The 24,283-nt window shown below is 20.2% G+C and overlaps 1 protein-coding gene across 1 annotated transcript; it reads left to right on the top strand.

Annotated features, from left to right (window-relative positions):
• Positions 1-23,394, top strand: LOC128954122 (carboxylesterase 5A-like). The gene is made up of 5 exons (XM_054299689.1): positions 1-100; positions 21,194-21,361; positions 21,773-22,492; positions 22,601-22,774; positions 22,874-23,394. The coding sequence occupies exons 1-5, from the start codon at positions 1-3 to the stop codon at positions 23,392-23,394; spliced, it is 1,683 nt and encodes a 560-aa protein (XP_054155664.1).
• Positions 23,395-24,283: the final 889 nt, after the last annotated feature.

The raw sequence follows: 24,283 nt of genomic DNA on the forward strand, positions 1-24,283 counted from the left end.
ATGAATGGCCGTCCGATTGTCGACCTATTACTACAACAACAACATTGCGGACACAATGATCATCAATACGTGATCACCGATAGACGGGAAAAACGTATGGGTATTATACTGACAGTTATAACCATATTATTATCAATAGGTATTCATAGTATGTATTTGATAGCCTATGTAATGCTATCTAATTATAAACTGAAATCATATGATATACTAGTATTTCCTGTATATGTTATGGCTGTCAATACTAGTATGATATTTACCGGTCTTATAGCCTATAAATCCCAGATAATTGGCCAACAATTGATAAATTTATCAACAAATAGTAGTAATAATAATACAAATAAGTTTCGACTAAACTATATATATGACTATTGTCTACGATTGAAACAATTTGTCCATAAATTTGATCGATTAATTTCTAGACATAATATGCTATTATTATCTATACTATCGATTAGATTAATATCAAGTTTAGCTAAAATGTTTATTGGCGATAAAAATCTACAAATTAGCCTAGTTGAACTATTAGATAGTCTAGTACAATTTATCTATCTAATATATGCATGCAATTTGATACCAGATAGTTATAGAAATTTTTTAATAAATTTAGAAAATAATTATCTATTAGATTCTACTACTAATACAACATCAACTAATAATAATAATAATAATAATTTAAATAATGATTCTGATGTTAAAAATTTATTAATTTTAAATTCATTGAAATCAATGTCCAGTGATATGTGTTTTACAGCTTATAGTTTGTATGCAATCAATAAACAAACACTAATAACATGTTTATCACTAATACTATCCTATGCTGTAATACTCATACAAACTAATAATGAATTGTTAGTCAATTAAATTAAATTAATTAAAAAATAAATAAATCAAAAAAAATATTGAATAACTTGTTTATTCAATAAAATAAATTACTTTTAATTTTATTAAACTATATTAATACTAATTAATTAATATAAATAGATTTTTTAGTTATTAATAAAAAAAATTAATCAATAAATATTATACAAATCAATAATTAATTATTTTTTGACATTAAGTTAGATATTGATATTTATAACAAATATAAATTAATAAATTATATACTGTATTAAAGTATAAATAAGTTATTTATTTGTAAAACATTTGTAATATTATTACTATTACTTTAGCAGTTAAAACTAAAATGTTTTTTAATATCATTAAATGTAAAATTATTAATTATTATATACAAAATAAATCTATTAAATGTAATAATTGTTATAACGCCTGAATAAATATTATAATTTTTTTCAAAACAATAATTAATCTTTTAGTTTTTACATATATATATATATATTTGTATAAATTTGTAAAATTATAAAAATATTCATTAATAAAAAAACTAATTACAGTAATTTAAAAAATTTATTCATTTATTTAATTAAAAATATTTTATTAATTTAATATTTTATTTTTAAATCCAAGTAAGTTTGTTATAACTAAGTAAAAAAAACTACTATAGAAAATAACATAAAAAATTATATAATTATTAATTAAAACAAAAAAAACTGTATTATTTAAATTAATCATTACTTTAATGATTTATATGTTTAATAAAATTTTAACTAATATTAGAGAAAATACAGCCCATTGATAGCATTTAAATAAGATTTAAATAATTAATTAATAAAATTAATATTTTTAGTTATTTAAGTATACTATTAAAAAAATAGACATAAAATTCAAATATATTTACAACAAAAAATACTAATAACTTATTTGAAATGAAAATCTATTAAAAATATTTTTAAATATCTGAAAATTTTTTTGTTTAAATTAATTTCTAAAATATGATAACTATACTAAAAATATTTTGAATAGCATTTATTTATATCTAATTATAATATTTTTTGTTGTTGAAAATTTTTACTACTACTATAAATATTGTGTTTAAATAAATATAATTATTATATATTGATCTATAATTTTTAATTAACACAAAAATTTTAATTACAAATTTAGTTATTATTATTATTATTACTAATAATATTTGTATAAATGTATTTTTATTTTTGATTAAATTATTAAATTAAAATATATTAAATAAATATTTTATTTGAATAAAAACTATTTATAATAAATAATTATACTAAAAGAAAAAAACAAATAAAAATTGTTGTTATTGTAAACAATATATATATATATATATATTGTTTTATTTATAAAAAATGTTTGTATATTATTTTAGCAATTTTAGTAATTTATTAAATTTTGTATTTTTTTAAATAATAATTGATTGCTTTTTTACAAATTTAATTAATAAAATAGTATTTAACAAAGAAAACAAAACAATAAATAATTATTTATTTATTTTATTAGTTATCAGTAAATTATCAACTAATATAACAATAATTTTATTTATTTTTTTAGTACAATGCCTAAAGATAAAGGTTTAATAATATTGTTAAAATATATCAATTATACTGGTAACATTTATTTTGGTTATCATATTAGTAATAACAATATTAGTGGCAATAAAAATATCATAAAAATTATTTGTAAATTTATTTTGAATTTATTATTTATTTTATTACTAACTTATATCTATTATTAYGATATTTTATTTAGTTTAACTGCTTATAGTACTACTAGTAATAGTAATAATAATAATACTACTAATAAATATACTAATAATAATAATAATAATAATCAATTAAATCATAGCCAACAACCAAAACAAAAATTATTACAAATATTGAATACCTGTTCAACAATGAGTTTTGCAATACTGACATACAGTTCCTATGTTATGGTTGTCCTGAATGGCCGTCCGATTKYCGAYCTATTACTACARCAACAACAACATTGCTTACGTGTAGACAATGATCATCAATACGTGATCAACGATAGGCACGAGAAACGTACGGCTATTACATTGATAATCCTATCAATAATGTTATCACTAATAATAGAAAGTTTATATTTACTATCATTTTATTTGACAAAATACTACAAACTAACAACTAATGATATACTAGCCTATCCTATATATGTTATGGCTATCAATAGTGGTTTGATATTTACAACATTAATAGCATATAAATCCCAGATAATTACCGGACAATTAAACCAATTGACAACAAATATCAATAGATTTACATTGAATTATATATACAATACGTGTCTCAGATTGAAACAATTTGTCCAACAATTTGATCGATTACTAGCCATACATAATATGMTTGTATTATCAATATTTAACATACGTATGATAACTAATCTGGCTAAATTGTTTATCGGTGATAATTTATTACCAATTTCACTGGCTGAACTATTTGATAGTCTAATACARTTAATATATCTAATATATGCATGCAATCTGATACCAGATAGTTATAGAAATTTTTTGATTAAATTAGAAAATAAATATCAATTAGATATWTCTACTAATATTAATACTACTACTACTACTAACTAATATTTCTAATAWTAATAATAATAATAATTTAAACAATGATTACTGATGTTAAAAATTTAATAATTTTAAATTCATTGAAATCAATGTCCAGTGATATGTGTTTTACTGCTTATAGTTTGTATGCAATCAATAAACAAACACTAATAACATGTTTATCGCTAATACTATCCTATAGTGTAATACTCATACAAACTAATGTTTGACTAAATTTTATTATTTTTTAATAATAACTTGTATATTAAATATTTTGATTGTATTATTAAAATTACAAATTTTAAATTATAAGCTGTAAAAATAAAATTTACTTTAATGTTAATAAACTATAAGCACTTATTAAGCATTTTTGACAATAGTATAATATATACAAGTAATATATAAGTTATTATTATTAGTATTATTTGTTATTGATTTTTTTCAATTTGATATAAAAAATAATTATAAAATAATTTATAAATTAAAACATCTAGGTTATTTTATTAAAATATATAATACTTTWTATATTTAAAGTAAAAATAAATATTTTATTTKTAATTTGACATAAATTTTTTTTAAATTGATTTATTTTATTTTAAAAAAATTTATTTATTTTATTTTAGTAAAGAAATAATTTTTTTTTAAATTAATTGTTTATTTCAAAAAGTATCAATGGTTACAATAAATTTAAGTAATTTAGTTATTTAAATATAATTTTGAAAAAAAATAATTTATTTTAAACTATAAATACATATACATTAAAATTATTTTTATACTATTAAGCTGATTATTGTTATGAAAATTGCTTAATATGTTTTTAATTTAATTTAAAAAAATCAAATAAACATTTTTTTATACAATTTTTCTTATTTTAATATTTGCAATAAAATTATTAAGTAAACATTAATTTTTATTTTATATTATTTGTTTATTTCTAAAATATTTATTATATTTAAATGATTATTAAAGAGAGAGAGAGAGAGAGAGAGAGAGAGAGAGAGAGAGAGAGAGAGTTATAAATCATTTTATAACACAAATATAGTATCAATGGTTACAATAAAAACATATTTACAAAAAAATTTCATATAAATAATATTTACAGAAAAAAACATAATTTATTAAATATAATATTAATATTAGTTTAATAAATGGTTATTTTCATACAATTTTAATATATTTATATAGTATCTAAAAAAATTTATTAGTAAATGGAAATTAATTTGATTTTTATGTTTGTTTTTTTTTGAATAACTTATAAATACATTATATTTTAATTTTACTACTATATCAGTATATTAAATAAAAAATAATAATTTTTATATAGGAAACAATGTCTAAAAATAATAAAGGTTTACTAGTAATGCTAAACTATATAAACTATACTGGTAACATTTATTTTGGTTATCATATTAACTCAAACAAAAACAATAACATCAATGGCATCAACAATAGTGTYWTAAAACATAAAAATTTCAATAAAATTATTAAATTTCTATTAAATTTWKTATATATTTTATTAATAACTTATTGCTATTACGATGATATAGTATTTAGTTTAAATTCATACTATAATACTAATACTAGATAATAATAATAATAATTTACAACCAAAACAAAAATTATTTCAAATATTGACCACCTGTTCAACCATTGGATCTTCATTACTAACATACAGTTCATATGCAGTAGTTATCCTAAATGGCCGTCCGATTGTCGACCTATTACTACAACAACAACAACAACATTGCTTACGTGTAGACAATGATCATCAATACGTGTCCGATAGGCGCGAGACGCGTACGGCTATTATACTGACAGTCATAACCGTAATGTTATCCGTAGCTATAAATAGTGTTTATTTAATAGCMTATTATTTCAYAAACAATTACAAACTACTAACATATGATATACTGGTATTACCTKTATATATAATGGCTATCAATACTAATATGATATTTACGGCACTCATAGYCTATAAATCCCAGATAATTGGCCAACAATTRAAATATTTGGCTGAAAATAGCGGCAATAAGTTTCAAYTGAAATATATTCATAGCTATTGTCTACGATTGAAACAATTTGTCCAACAATTTGATCGATTGCTAGCCATWCATAATATGCTTATAATATCAATACACTGTTTACGTATGATAACTAATCTGGCTAAATTGTTTATTGGTGATAAAATTRTACAAAWTTCACTGGCTGAACTATTTGATAGTCTAATACAATTAATTTATTTAATATATGCATGCAATCTGATACCATCAAGCTATAGACAATTTTTGATAAATTTAGATAATAATTATCAATTAGATTTAACTAATAGTATTTATACGACGACTACTACTACTACTACTACTAACACTAATATTAGTAATAATAATACTAATAATTTTAAAAATTATTCAGATATTAAAAATATAATAATTTTAAATTCATTGAAATCAATGTCCAGTGATATGTGTTTTACTGCTTATAGTTTGTATGCAATCAATAAACAAACACTAATAACATGTTTATCACTAATACTATCCTATAGTGTAATACTTATACAAACTAATGTTAATTGAATGTTATTTTTAAAAAAATAATAAAAAGTTTGTAATTATAAGTTAAAAACCAAAAATAAATTGTCTAAATAATTTTATATACTGCATAAATTATAATATAGTAATATTAATTATAATAATTAAAAATTTACAGTTTCAAAATAAAATCATCATAGTATTATTTTAAAAAATCAATTAAATAAACAATTATATAAATGTTTATAAAATAAATATTTTGCACCTTAATAAAATTTAATTATAATAAAAATTTAATAGAAAAAAATCAATTTATAATACATTAATATATTAATATTATTATAATAATTTTAATAACATAACAATAATAATAATAACGTATTTAAAAAAAATCCTATACATTATCCCAACAAAAATAACATTAAAAATAAATTCATATATTGATTAAACTTTATTATTAGTAATTTTATTCATAAAAATAAAATTATAAATTACAAAAATGTCTAAAAATTTGGGATTAAAAATATTGATCAAATATATAAACTATACTGGTAACATTTATTTTGGATATCATATTAACAACAACAACAACAATATCAATGGCAACCATAATAATAATAGCAATAAAATTAAATACATTATTATAAGTTTAATTAAATTTCTAATTAATTTATTATTCATATTATTAATAACTTATTGCTATTATAACGATATATTATTTAGTTTATTAGCTTATAATACTACTAATACTACTACTACTACTACTACTACTACTACTAATAATAATAATAATAATAATAATAATAATAATAATAATAATAATAATAATAATAATAATAATAATAATAATAATAATAATAATAATAATAGATATAATATTAATAATCAATTAAATCATAATTTACAACCTAAACAAAAATTACTACAAATATTGAGCACCTGTTCAACAATGAGTTTTGCAATACTGACATACAGTTCCTATGCAGTGGTTGTCCTGAATGGCCGCCAGATTGTCGACCTATTACTACAACAACATGTCGTACCCAATGATCATCAATACGTGATCACCGATAGACGGGAAAAACGTACAGCTATTACACTCACAGTCCTAACATTAATCCTATCGCTAGTTATACACAGTCTATATATACTAACATTTCATGTCCTAAACACATACAAACTTCAAACATATGATATACTAGCCTATCCTATATATTGTATGGCTATCAACACTGGTATGTTGTTTACGGCACTCGTAGGCTATAAATCCCAGATAATTACCAGACAATTGCAATATTTACATGAAAATAGTGATAGATTTACGCTAAAATTTATATACAATACGTGTCTCCGATTGAAACAATTTATCCAGAAATTTGATAAATTACTATCAATTCATAATATGCTTGTATTATCGATATTAAACATACGTATGATAACTGATCTGGCTAAACTATTTATTGGTGACTATCTATTAGAAATTACCCTGGCTGGTCTATTAGATAGTCTAATACAGTTTATATATCTAATATATGCATGCAATCTGATACCAGATAGTTATAGAAATTTTTTGATTAAATTAGAAAATAAATATCAATTAGATATTTCTAAATCTACTATTAGTCCTAATATTATTAGTAATAATAATAATAATAATTTAACCAATGGTTCTGATGTTGAAAATTTAATTATAATAAATTCATTGAAATCAATGTCCAGTGATATGTGTTTTACGGCTAACGGTTTGTATGCAATCAATAAACAAACACTAATAATATGTTTATCGCTAATACTATCCTATAGTGTAATACTTATACAAACTAATGTTAATTGAATTTTATTTTTATTTTTTTTTTTGAAAAATAAAATTATAAGTTTGTAATTATATCCTTAACTACTTAACTCTCTAATTAGTTTAATATAATGTACACATTTAAATAATAATAATAATATTTATAATAATTAAAAATTTACAGTTTTACAAATAAAGTAATCAACGTATTAAAAATATTATCTAATATAATAAAATAGTTAGCTTTCAAATAATTAAATCAAATAAATTTAGAAAATAAATAAATAAAAAAAGTAAAAATATTTAGTTTTGGTTATATATTTCCATATATGTTTATTATATATATATATATATATATATATATAATCAATAAATTAACAATAATAAAAATTTTATTGATTAATTTTTAGTTGTTATCAAAATAATTAATGTTTGTAATAAAACTTTTAATAATTTAAAAAAAAATAAAAATTTAGTAAAATGTATAAATTTAATAATAAAAAATAATTGTACATTAAGTTAATTTAATAAAAACATTAATTATCTTATTTTATATTATCAAGTAACTTAAAGTAAATGAAAATTTGTTTATATTAATTTTATTTAAAAATAAATCAATACAATTTATACAGTACATTGAAGTAGATGTACAAAAAAAATCATAACAAAATATTTTTACATTAAATAAATTAATATTACTTATATTAAATAAATAATATAATAATAATAAAAATACATAAAATTTTATTATATTGTATATATTATATCTAAAGTGTATATGTACTGTATTTTATTATAAAAAATAGTTACATTAAATATATATATAGGTATAATTATATATAATAATTATATATATACAGTATGTTATTTGACGCAAATGTTATAATTATATTAAATATATATTAGAAATAACTATTTAAAAAAAAAATTTAAATAATTATAAAATATGTATAATAATAGTGGCTTAAAAATATTGATAAAATATATAAACTATACTGGTAACATTTATTTTGGTTATCATATTAACTTAAATAACAACAACAACAACAGTAATGGCAATAAATATAAAAATTCAACTAAAATAATAAAATTTTTAATCAATTTTTTAGTCATACTATTAATAACTTATATCTATTTTAATTTTATAGTATTTACTTATTTTAATTACAATACTATTGACAACAGTTATAATAATAATAATAATAATAATAATGAGAAATTAAATCAAATTAATTTACAACCAAAACATAAATTATTACAAATATTGAGCACCTGTTCAATACTGGGCTTTTCATTACTAACATACAGTTCCTATGCAATGGTTATACTGAATGGCCGTCCGATTGTCGACCTATTACTACAACAACAACTACATGTCCGACCCAATGATCAGCAATACGTGTCCGATAAGCGCGAGAAATGTATGGCTATTATACTGTCAATCCTAACATTTCTATTAACATTAATTATACATAATCTGTATTTTATAACATATTTAAAACTAGAAAATTATAAATTAACTAAATATCAACTACTAGTATATCCCATATATTGTATGGCAATCAATACTAATATGATATTTACGGCACTTATAGCCTATAAATCCCTGATAATTACCAAACAATTGAATTATCTAACTGTAAATAATGAAAAATTTACGCTAAAATTTATATACAATACGTGTCTACGATTGAAACAATTTCTGGAAAAATTTGATAAATTAATATCCATTCATAATATGCTTGTATTATCCATATTAAGCTTACGTATGATAACTAACCTGGCTAAACTGGTTATTGGCGATAATTTTTTACAAATAACCTTGGTTGAACTAATCGATAGTCTAATACAGTTTATTTATCTAATATATGCATGCAATCTGATACCAGATAGTTATAGAAAATTTTTGATTAACCTAGATAATAATTATAAATTAAATTTTAAAACACCAACTACTACTACTAGTATTAGTAATAATAATAATTTAAATAATGATTGTGATGTTAAAAATTTTATAATTATAAATTCATTGAAATCAATGTCCAGTGATATGTGTTTTACTGCTTACAGTTTGTATGCAATCAATAAACAAACACTAATAACATGTTTATCGCTAATACTATCCTATAGTGTAATACTCATACAAACTAATGTTAATTGAATGTAATTTTTTTTAAAAATAAATAAACTTAAAGTTTGTAATTATAAATTATCTCAAGTAATTCACTATCTATTAAAGTCTCAATTTATTGTACATATTATATAGTTAATATTATTTTTAATAATTAAAAATTAACAGTTTCTAAAATTTAATGTAATCTTTAATTTATACTTATAATAATGATAAAAATAATAAAAATAAATATATTTAAAAAAGTGTAAATATTGTTATATTTTTATATAATATTTTTCAAATATATGTAAATATAATTATATTTCTATATACTATTAATATTTTAAAAAATTATTAATAGTTTTTTTGTTAATAAAATTCAATAAAAAAATTTATATAATCTTTTAAATAAATACAATAATTTTAATTTAAAAAATAATTGGTTATTAATTACATATTACGTTCATATTTTTCAAATAAATTATAATCTAAAAAAACTTAAATTATTTTATAAAAAAAATCAATAATTTTTTATCGATTATTTTATTGTTATAATAAAAATTATTTATATTCAAAAAATTAGTATAAATAAAATAAGATGAATGTACTGATTATTAACTTTTTTTTAAAAAAATGTATTAATTATTTATATAATAATTTTATTTTATATAAAGTACATTAATTTTTTTTAATAAATTTAATTGTAAAAAAATCAATACAATATACAGTACATTGAAGTAGATGTATAAAATCATACATTAAATAAATTAATATTTTTCATATAACTTATATTAATAAATAAATTGCATACAATAATAATAATAATAATAAAATAAAATAATTTATTATATATTAACTAAATTATTAATAAAGTGTATATTTTCATTTAAAAAATAGATTAAAATTAATAATAATAGTAAAAATATGTGAAACACAAAAAAATGTATATTATATTTATAGTATAAAACTTTTAATTAAAATCTTAATTAGTAATAAAAATTTAAAAAATGTATAATAATAGTGGCTTAAAAATATTGATAAACTATATAAACTATACTGGTAACATTTATTTTGGTTATCATATTAACTCAAACAACAACAACAACAATAGTAGTGGAAATAAATATAAAAATTTAACTAAAATTATAAAATTTTTAATAAATTTATTATACATATTATTAATAACTTATATCTATTATAATTTTATAGTATTTACATTATTTGCTTACAATACTAATAGTTATGATAATAATAATAATAATAATATTAATCAATTAAATAATACTATGCAACCAAAACAAAAATTATTACAAATATTGAGCACCTGTTCAATACTGGGCTTTTCATTACTAACATACAGTTCCTATGCAGTGGTTATCCTGAATGGCCGTCCGATTGTCGACCTATTACTACAACAACACAAACATTGCTTACGTGTAGACAATGATCATCAATACGTGATCACCGATAGACGGGAGAAACGTACGGCTATTATACTAATAATCTTAACCATTATATTATCGATAATAATTGAAAGTTTATATTTTATAACATTTCTAATATTACATAATTGTAAACTACAAACATATGCTATACTAGTATATCCAGTATATTGTATGGCTATTAATACTAATATGATATTTACGGCACTTATAGCTTATAAATCCCAGATAATTGCCCGACAATTAAATTATTTACAAGAAAATAATGAAAAATTTACGCTAAAATTTATATACAACACATGTTTACAGTTGAAACAATTTATGGAAAAATTTGATAAATTATTAGCCATTCATAATATGATTGTATTATCAATATTAAGCTTACGTATGATAACTAACCTGGCTAAACTGGTTATTGGTGATAATCTATTATTATTAATTACCCTGGCTGAACTAATTGATAGTCTAATACAGTTTATATATCTAATATATGCATGCAATCTGATACCAGATAGTTATAGAAATTTTTTAACTAATTTAGGAAATAAATATCAATTAATTATTTCTACACCTATTACTAGTACTAGTACTACTACTACTACTACTACTACTACTACTACTAGTAATCGTAATAATAATTATAATTTAAACAATGATAATGATGTTAAAAATTTTATAATTATAACATCATTGAAGTCAATGTCCAGCGATATGTGTTTTACAGCTTATAGTTTGTATGCAATCAATAATAAAACATTGATAACATGTTTATCGCTAATACTATCCTATAGTGTAATACTTATACAAACAAATGTTAATTGAATGTTATATACTGTATATACTGTATATATTAATATATAACTTATACAATAAAAAAATTTGTAATTTACAATATCAATAAATAATATTTTTTTTATACTAATATATCATATAATATAATTGAAAAAATTGAGTGACAATAAAAAAATATAGTTTATTAATACTGTATTTACATTTATAATATCAATCATTATATATATATATATATAACATTGAAAATATATATATGTATAAAATATTTAACTCAATAATAACTGTCAATAACTTAATATTTTTTTTTTGTTTGAAAAAAATTGATTTATTATTTAAATAAATTCATAAATAAATTTTATTTACAATTTTAGTTTATTTAAATTATAATCAATAATTTAGCTCAATCATATTTTATTAATTTTAATTAACATAAAATATTATTATTGATTTTTTTTATTTATAACAACTTTTGCAATAATTTTTTTTTATTAAAATAAGTAAAACCATATAATATTATTATTAAGTAAACATTAATACTAATAGTGTTATGTAAATATTAATTTTCTTAAATTATATTTTATCTATAAAAAAATATATTAATATTTTTATTATTATTGATTAGTTTTTTTTGAGAGAGTAATAAACTTTTTTTTATATACTAGTATATAAAAACACAAATACAGTATCAATGGTTACATAAAAACTTATTAAAATAAAATATTTTTGTTAATTTTTTTACACAATTCAAAAAAAAACATTTTTATTGGATAAATATCTATTAATAATAATTAAAAAATAAAATAAAAAATTGTTTTAATGTATTAGTATTTCTAGTGATTTATTTAATATTTGATTAAAATTAAAATATGTGATTGTTTTTTATTATTCATATTTCAAATAATATATATATAGTGTTTAACAAACAAACTAAATAAAAAACAGTAACTACTCTACTATTAGTTTTTAAAAAAATAATTTTAAAAAATAATAAATTAATATAAATAATTTTAAAAAATAATAAATTAATATAAATAATTTTAAAAAATAATAAATTAATATAAATAATTTTAAAAAATAATTAAAAAATGTCTAATAATAATAAAGGTTTACAACTAATGCTAAACTATATAAACTATACTGGTAACATTTATTTTGGTTATCATATTAACAATAATTATTGTGATAGTAGTGGTGGAAATAATAATAATAAATATAAATATTACTTAAAAATTATTATGAAATTTATATTGAATTTATTATTTATATTATTGATAACCTATTGTTATTATAGATTTATTATATTTACATTAATTGCTTATAATACTACTACTAGTAATAATAATAATAATAATAATAAATTAAATCACCATAGATTACAACCTAAACAAAAATTATTGCAAATATTGAGCACCTGTTCAATACTGGGCTTTTCATTACTAACATACAGTTCCTATGTAGTGGTTGTCCGAAATGGCCGTCCGATTGTCGACCTATTACTACAACAACAACAACAACATGTCGTACCCAATGATCAACAATACGTTATCACCGATAGACGTGAAAAACGTACGGCTATTACACTGATAGTCATAACGACAATGTTATCCATAATTATTGAAAGTATATATTTCTCGACAATTCAAACCATAGATATTAATCAATTGCAAACATTTGATATATTGGTATATCCTGTATATGTTATGGCATTCAATACTAATATGCTATTTACCGGACTTATAGCCTATAAATCACTGATAATTACCAGTCAATTGAAATATTTATGGGAAAATTTGGATAATTTTCAACTAAAATATATTTACAACTATTGTCTCCGATTGAAACAATTTGTTGCAAAATTTGATGGTTTAGTATCGTTTCATAATATGCTAGTATTGGCAATATTAAGCTTACGTATGATAACTGATCTGGCTAAACTATTTATTGGTGATAATCTATTACAAATTACCCTGGCTGAATTATTAGATAGTCTAATACAATTTATATATCTAATATATGCATGCAATTTGATACCCGATAGTTATAGACAATTGTTAAGTAAATTGGAAAATAAATATCAATTAGATATTACTAATACTAATAATATTAATAATACTGAAACTATTACTACTATTAAAATTAATAGTAATAATAATAATAATAATTACATAAATAATGATTATGATGTTAAAAATTTAATTGTTATTAATCTATTGAAATCAATGTCCAGTGATATGTGTTTTACGGCTAACGGTTTGTATGCAATCAATAAACAAACACTAATAACATGTTTATCGCTAATACTATCCTATAGTGTAATACTTATACAAACTAATGTCAATTAAATGTCAAAAAAACTTATTATAATAGTTATTAATTTTTAAAATAAAATAAAGTTTTTTTTTTGGTTTTTTAAGATACTAAGCAATAGTCTAAATGATAAAAATTATATATACTGTATATGTTATTGTGTTTTATTTTTAATTTATAAATTACAGTTTATAACAATATTATTAAAATTTAATTATTTTTTTTAATATTATCAATCTCATTGTATTACAAAAAATAAAACTAATTTTTATATAATAATATTAATTACTTATTAACTATAATATTGTAATAATTATAGAAATATTTCATAATAATAAAAAATATATTTTAAAACAATATATATATATATATATATATTATTTATATATTATTTATATATAGATTATTTAAATGTTTTATTAAATAGACTGTAATTAGTTTAGTATAAAATTATATTATAAAAATTACTAATTAAAAAAAATTACTAATGTTTTGGCAATTTATCAAATTAAAAAAAAAATTTTATTATTAGTTTAAAAATAAACAATACATGTTTTTTTTAATGAAATGCTTGCTAGCATTTTCAAATGGTTTTATATATAATTATTTATTTAACTAATTAACTTCTTTATATATAATTGGTAAATTTATAATATTAAAATAATATTAATTTTTTGATTATTTACAAAATGGGAGATCTATTATTATGATATTATTTATATGTATTTATTAAAATATAATAAAAATATGTTTAAAAAATATATTGATTATTATACAACAAAAAAATCAATTTAATATTCATATAATAAGTTTCTACTAATTAAAATATGTGTATAAATTATTATTAATATGTAATAACAAATCTATTTGTTTACAAAGTGGGAGATATTTTTATTTTAATATTTTTTTTGAGATTTATTATTTTAATAATAATTTAATATTTCTAATATTAATATACATTTGTAGATTATAAACTAAAATATAGCATTTATTATATTTGATTGAATAATATTATAATAAATTAACTAAATATACAACTAATTGTGTGTTACAGTATATATCAATATATATTAAATGAGTAATAATTTTTAAAAAAAATTTGCATAAATTGTTTTTGAACAAACTTTTATTATTATTATTATTCAAAACTACTTAACTAATAAAAAAAATAATGTCCAAAAATGTTGGCTTAAAAATATTAATAAAATATATAAACTATACTGGCAATATTTATTTTGGATCATATATTACAAATAATAATAATAATAATAGTAAATTTTTAATAATTATAAAATTTTTAGCTAATTTTCTATTTATATTGTTGATAACATATTTTTATTATACTAGTATAATAGTAATTGGTTTCAATAAATTTAATGTTCATTCAATTAATTTCATACAACAATCAGTATCTAAATATAAATTATTAAATATATTGCAATCGTGCGCTAGATTTGGCAGCCTATTGTTAAAATACAGTACCTATACATGTATTGTACTTAATGGTCGATCAATTGTCCAATTATTGATGAATCGTCGACATTATCAGTACGTATCAGTCAATTACGAAAAACGTTTGGCTATAGCACTGGTAGTTATTACAGGGATGTTAGCCTTGATATTTGAATTTTTATTTATACTAACAGCTAAACTATTGAATAATAATAATAATAATAATAATAATAAATTTTTAAATACTATATACGATTGGCTAACTGTTCCCATTTATATAATTGGATACAATATGAATATGATATTTACATTACTTATAGCCTATGAATCTTTAATAATTAAATTTGAAATGAATTATATTTTGTCAAATTATTATCATTATGAAAAATTTACATTAATTATAATTTATAAATATTGTATTCAATTGAAACAATTTATAGAAAAATTTCAACAATTATTATCTGTACATAATTTTCTATTATTAACAGTGTTTACAATGAGATTGTTATTTGATTTGACTAAACTATTTTTTAGTAATTTTCTATTATTAGATAATAATTTCCCACTAATCATAAACTATATTTGCACTACCTTGATACAATTTATTTATTTAATTTATTCGTGTAATATAATACCTGAATCATATAATAAGTTTGTTAATAGTTTAGAAAATAAATATCTATTAGTTAATAATAATAATAATAATAATTTTAATAATATAGATATAATTAAAAATTTAATTTTAATTAATTCAATGAAATCAATGTCCAGTAATATGTGTTTCACAGCATATAATTTGTATGCAATCACTAAACAAACATTTCTATCGATAATTGCATTAATAGTATCCTATRCTGTAATACTTATACAAACAAATATTGATTAAATTAATTTAATATAAATTTTATTTATATTTATATATATAACGTATATATTTAAATCAATATAGATTTATGTAATTATTATTATTATTAACAAATAATTTTATGTAAAAATGTTTTTAATAAATTAAATTGCATTGAAAATATTTATTCAATATTACTGTATATATATATAAAATWTATATATATATATATATATATATATATATATATATATATATATATAGAGAGAGAGAGAGAGAGAGAGAGAGAGAGAGAGACTTAAAATATTAGTAATGATTAGATAGTTATAATAAAAATAAATTTTATAATAAAATTATTTTTAATWTTTCTAATTRTGTTTTAAGTATAAAAAATATTGTTGAAAAAATATAYATATAATATTTACAACAACAACAACAACAACAAATAATAATGTCAAAAAATACTGGTTTAATAATATTGATAAATTATATAAACTATACTGGCAACTTTTATTTTGGTTATCATTTATTTAACAATAGCAATAATAATAATAATAATAATAATAATAAATTATCATTGTCAATAAAATTATAATAAAACTTTAATAAATTTYCTAATAATTAGCTTGGTAACCTATTGTCACTATACAAACATATTGGATAGTTTTGTTGAATTTGATGGCCATAATCTAAAACTATCGGGTGGCAAATTTAAACTAATAAAACTATTACATACATGTGCTATACTAGGATTTACAATACTAACATACAGTTCCTTGAATGTAATCCTATTGAATGGCCGTCAAATTGTAGACCTATTGGATAAYAACAACAAATAAYAATCAATACGTGTTAGATAGTAGTAGTAATAATCGGGAAACACGTACAGGAATTACTGTAACAATTRTAACACTAATGTTAAGCCTATTGATTAATATAAATTATTTTCTAGCCTATTATGTACTGGATGATTTTAAATTTCAATTAAATGATTTGTTTATATTTCCTATATATTTCCTAATTAACAATATAAATATGTTATCCATAGGACTATTAACATATAAATCATTGATAATTCGCAACAATTAAATTATTTCAACAAAAATTTGGAAATRTATTCAATTGAATATATTTACGAATATTGTTTGAAATTAAAACAATTTGTTGAAAAATTTGATAAATTATTTCAATTAAATAATATCATAGTATTAGTTATACTATCTATTAGAATAATATCTGATTTGATCAAGCTAGTTTTAGGTAATAGTCAAATARTTCATCTAGCACTAGTTGGCCTATTTGATAAGCTTGGTCATTTTATTTATTTAGCTTATGCATGCATTATTATACCAACAAATTACAATAGATTTCTAAATAATTTGGAATATAAATTTCARCTAGCTAATAATCAAAATAATAATAATAATAATAATAATAATATAGATATAATTAAAAATTTAATTATTATTAAATCATTGAAATCAATGTCCAGTGATATGTGTTTTACTGCTTATAGTTTGTATGCAATCAATAAACAAACACTAATAACATATTTATCGCTAATACTATCCTATACTGTAATACTCATACAAACTAATATTAATTAATTTAATTTAATTTAATTTAATTAATTAAAATATAATTTATATTATTAAATTGACGAAAAATAATATTATTTTACATATTACACAAAACTCAATGATTTAATTATTTATTTATTTTTACAAAATTTTATTGTTTTATATTTTATACGAATCAATTCTACTGTTTAAATGTAAAATTTAATTTTATTTATCCATTAAAATAATATTTAATTAAAATATTACAGTTTTTGTTTAATTTACAAAATAATAATATATAATTATAATTTACCGTTTTAATTACTAAATTAATATTGATTTTATTTATATATCTATAATACAGTTTTTCATTTTAATAATGTTATTGAAAAAAAATAAAAATTACATATTTATGTAAATATTTATTTATTAAATACAATAACTAAAATAATAAAATATAATTACAAAACACTATTTTTTGATTAATATTTATTATTTCTATTTTTTTRGTATTAAATAAATATTATTTATCAAATATCCAAAATAATATTATTATTAAATAAATTATAATTATTAACAAAAAATTTATTTGGAAATATTTGCTAAAATTATAAGTAAAAAACATTTTTTAAATTTATTAATATTAAAAAATCTATAATTATTAAAATTTAAAATAAAACATTTTGATAACTAACACAATTTTTGTTTAAAAAAATGTCAACAAAAAATATAAGTGGTTTAAAAATAATAATTAAATACATAAACTATACGGGTAACTATTATTTTGGACATCAAATATTTATCAATAATAATAATAATAATAATTCAAAATTAGTAATTTTGATAAAATTATTAAAAATTTCCCTAAATTTTCTAATYATATTACTGATAACATATTGTAACTATGAAAATATATTGAGCAGTCTAAATGATTTTGTTAATTTAGAAACTAAATTAACATTATCAACAAACAAATTTCAACTAATAAAACTATTGCATACCAGTGCTACAATTGGCTACACTATCCAGACATACAGTTCCCTATTTACAATCCTATTGAATGGACGTAAAATTGTTGATCTACTAGTTGGTCGAAAAAATCGGTACGTTTCCCGCAAACAGGAAAAACGTACGGGAATTATGTTAACACTATTAACCTTAATGTTGACTATAGTTATACAAACTAATTATTTTATAGCCTATAACTTGAGGTTAAATGTTTGGTTACATGATTTTCTATGGTTACCCATATATATATGATTAACTATAATATAAATCTAATATGTTTGACATTAATAGCCTATAAATCGTGGATAATATCTATACAATTAAAATATTTGACAAATAATTTGGAAAAGTTTACAATTGAATATATTTATCGATATTGTTTACAATTGAAACAATTTATCAAACAATTTGATAAATTATTTGAATTTAATAGTCTATTACTATTAGTTATACTATCAATTAGATTAATTTCAGATTTGAGCAAGCTATTTTTAGGTAATAATATAATTTTATATTTAATGTTAGCTGGCTTATTGGATAAGCTAGTACATTTTWTATATTTAATATATGTATGTAATATTATACCCAAAAGTTACAATAGATTTTTAAATGATTTGGAAAATAAATTTCACCTAGTTAATAGTAATAATAATAATAATATAAATAATTCAAGCAAGTTAAATTTAATTGAAAATTTAACTATTATTACATCATTAAAATCAATGTCCAGTGATATGTGTTTTACGGCTTACAGTTTGTATGCAATCAATAAACAAACACTAATAACATGTTTATCATTAATACTATCCTATGCTGTAATACTCATACAAACAAATATTGATTAAATATTAATTATTTTATATCTAATTATATTACAAATCTTATAATTGAATTTTTTTATTAAATATAATTTGATATTTAATATTAAATTATTGTGTAAATAATTATTATTTTTTATTGTAATCTAAAAATGTTTTAGATATATAATTATATATTGCTTTTATAATAATAACAATAAAATTAAATGTATTTTTTCCAGTAATATAAATTAATATCGATTTAATTTATAGAATTGTTTTTTGTATTTTAATAATATTTTCAACAAATAATCATAATAATTAAATATTTTTTTTTAATAATTATGATAATTGATTAAAAATTTCAATCAAATTATTGATTAAATACTATTAATGATCAGTAAAAAAAGTATAATACATATGTTTATCATAAATAAATCAAAATAAAAAAAACTATGTTTATATAAATACTTTAATTATATTTATACTGAATAATGTAAATATTAATAACATTAAAATTTTAATATTTAATAAAAATTTCTATATATATATAATACAATTTTTTAATTAATTATTTCAATTATTTGTCTTTAATTTTAAATAATATATTCAATAAATAAAAAATAATTGCATTGTTAGACTAATTAATGTAAATTTTTATTTAATATTATTGTACTTATAATACATTTATTTTTTTTATGTTATTGATTATTGATTTGTATGTGTGTGTAAATAAAATTTAATGTTATATTATATTTGCTATTATCTAATTAAATGTAAAAATTAAATTAAAATTCAATATATATATATATATATACTAAATAAATAATTATAATCTAATTTAATTGTTTGATTTTAAACATTTGTTTAAACATTGAAATACTAAGCAAAAAAAATATATATATTTATAAAATAATAAATTAAATAAAATAATAATTTTAAACATTTAATAGATATATATTTTTATTTTTTTTATAAATAATATTTAAAAAAAAGATATTTATATATATGTTTAAAATGTTATTAAATTCACTAAATAATTGTAAAATAATTATAATAATTATTAAATTTATAATTATTATATTATTATTATTATGTATTCCTGAATATAATTGCAATGATTATACAGAAAACTCTGGTCGGCGGCCATCAGTTGATACACCCGTCGGTAAAATTATCGGAACAAGTGTCCAGCGATTGGGCCGTCGGGTCAACTGTTTTCTGGGTATACCCTATGCTGAACCACCAGTCGGTGAACTCAGGTTCAGGAAACCGGTAGCAAAAAAACCGGTAAAAGGTTTGTAATAGAAATAATTATTTTATATTATTATTGATTTTTTACTAAAAAAAAAAGTTATCCAAAAAAAAATATATATATAGATATAAATATTAGTTAAATAGTTTTTGAAAACTTAGAATTAAAAAATTTTTTCTTTATTAAAATATCAATTATTGGATTTGATTGTATTTTTTGTTGTTGACTACATTTAATATTATTAATGAAAAATAATAATATTGTTAATTAATTAGTTATCACTGCTTTTATATACTGGTTTTTATAAAATAATAATAATTATTTTTATTTTTTTTAAAAAAAAAGTTATAAAAAATAGTTTATTAATATTTGTTTTTTTCTGACATTAAATTTATTGAAAAATATTAAGTATTGTAATAATTATATATATATTAAATTAAATTCATTAATTAGTTATCACTGCTATTAAACAACCGGATTATTGTTGGCAATCGTCAAAGTCTTACAACAAATATTATAATAGACAAATGAAATCGTATGGCAAATGGATAACCGATTGGACGGACAGTATGGCTGGCATACGGCCATCGGAAGACTGTCTCTATTTGAATGTCTATCAGCCGACGGTCGTCATCGACAAACCGACAAACAGGACAACAATGACCGATAACAACAACAACAACTTAACGGTAATGGTCTGGATATACGGCGGAGCCTTTCGTATTGGTGCTATCAGTCTGTATGACGGGTCAGTTATGGCTGCCAGTCAACAGGTACTGGTAGTTACCATTAGCTACAGGTTGGGTGTGTTTGGTTTTTTGGCCGCACCTGCCGACGATGATGATGATGACGGCACCAGTAGTACCAGTAGTAGTAGTAGTAGTAGTTATCATGGATTGGCCGGTAATTGGGGTCTTCACGATCAAGTACTGGCACTTGAGTGGATCAAACAGAATATCCATTGGTTTGGCGGTAATCCCGATAACATAGTATTGTTTGGCGAAAGTGCCGGTGCTATCAGTATTGGCTATCATATGATTTCCCCGTTAAGTAGTAACGGACAACTATTTCATAGAGCTATTATGGAAAGTGGCGATCCATTAGTACCGATGATAATGGCTGCCAAACATACCCATACCCAGGCAGTGGTCGATCTGATAAAGTCCGTGAATTGTACCCAACTATTAGCTATTAGTACTACTACTACTAATTCAAGCCATAATAATACTAATAATAATAAGCAGATCATTGATGATGGACTTGAGTGTCTCAGACAAACAGATAGCCGACAATTGCAGGACATATCGGAAACGGTTAGTAAAAAATTTAAGGAACAGGTATTTCTACCTGTAGTCGACAATGACCTATTGGTTGGTCATCCGCAAGATTTAGTCAACAATCAAAGTCTGAAATATCCAGTTAATGAAATACTTATGGGTACTAATGCTGTGGAAGGTATGTATGATTGTTGGATATATACCTTAGACTACCTGAGCTATTGAGAGAGAGAGAGAGAGATAAAAAATATCTAACCCATTGTTGTTGTTTATTTAGGCGCCGAGTTTGCATCGTTGGGACCGTTGGCCAAGTATTGGCATAACGATACTATTGACCGAAACTTTACCAGACATGCTATCGACGAGTTTGTCAATCAGTCGGTACTGGAAATGTATCAAAATCTGGCTCAAGAGGCCCTGGGTTTTGCTTTCGATGGCTTAGACCAGCAAAACACGACACAATTGTGGACACGTTATATCCAATTGATTGGCGATATTATCTTTGTCTGTCCCGACCAGTTGTTTGTCGATCAGTTTGCTGGTGACGACACCTCCAACACCGATGGTGGTGTCGTTACCAGAAATCGTCGTACTGTCTATTACTATCAGTTTAAACATAAACCTAGACACATATCTAGTGGCCCAAAGTGGGCTACAGGTGCCGTACACGGCGATGAAATTGCATTTATTTTTGGCTATCCTCTGGTAGTCTCGGATGAATCAGTTTATACACGAGAGGAAAGACAACTGAGCCGTCAAATGATGACAATTTGGACTAATTTTGCCAAAACTGGGTAAAGTATTGCTGTTTAGAGTAGATGTTTATGTTATGTGTGTGTGTGTGTGTGTGTGTGTGTATGTGTGTATGTTATGTATGTGTGTATGTGTATGTGTATGTGTATGTGTATGTGTATGTGTATGTGTATGTGTGTATGTTATGTGTGTGTATGTTATGTGTGTGTGTATGTTATGTGTGTGTAAGTTATGTGTGTGTATGTTATGTGTGTGTAAGTTATGTGTGTGTATGTTATGTGTGTGTATGTTATGTGTGTGTATGTTATGTGTGTGTATGTTATGTGTGTGTGTGTGTGTGTGTTATATATGTGTGTGTTATATGTGTGTGTGTTATATGTGTATGTTATGTATGTGTGTGATATGTATGTACAGCTCTTTGCAAAAATATTAATAATTCTATAAAATTAATTTTAAACATGTTTAATAAATAATAATTAAAAATAATAATAAATAAATAATAATTTATAATATAAATAAATCAAATAATAATAAATTAATATTTAATCTTGTCCCCGTTGGCCGCGATACAGGCTTCAACCCTGCGCGGCATGCTATCAATAAGGGACTCTATGTGATTGGGGACAACAGTGTCTCAAATTTTTTGGATTTTTTCGGTCCAATTGGTTATGGAGCGATCCGGGTCTTTCTCCAACTCGGCCTTCATTATCGCCCAAAGGTTTTCGATTGGGTTAAGGTCTGGAGAGTAGGGTGGCCAGTCCAATACAGTTTACCCCTCTCTCTCCAGCCATTCCCGTGTGGATCGAGCCTTGTGGGCCGGAGCATTGTCTTGCTGAAAGACAAAACCATCTGGATATAATACCCAGATGGTTTCCATATGCTCCCCGAGGGTTAGTTATTAACCCTCGGCATTAATAGACCCCCTGGCCATCAT

The sequence above is a fragment of the Oppia nitens genome, unplaced genomic scaffold (genome assembly GCF_028296485.1).
Source record: "Oppia nitens isolate AA-2021 unplaced genomic scaffold, nextdenovo-longstitch-racon4-pilon3 scaffold25_pilon_pilon_pilon, whole genome shotgun sequence".
Classification (NCBI taxonomy): Eukaryota; Metazoa; Arthropoda; class Arachnida; order Sarcoptiformes; family Oppiidae; genus Oppia; species Oppia nitens.

Excerpts from the sequence above, each read along its gene's own strand:
- LOC128954122 (XM_054299689.1), top strand. The coding sequence starts at position 1 with ATGAATGGCCGTCCGATTGTCGACCTATTACTACAACAACAACATTGC. Across the intron at positions 101-21,193 it reads TAGACGGGAAAAACGTATGG|AAAACTCTGGTCGGCGGCCA; the intron begins GTATTATACTGA and ends ATGATTATACAG. Across the intron at positions 21,362-21,772 it reads AGCAAAAAAACCGGTAAAAG|TTATCACTGCTATTAAACAA; the intron begins GTTTGTAATAGA and ends TTCATTAATTAG.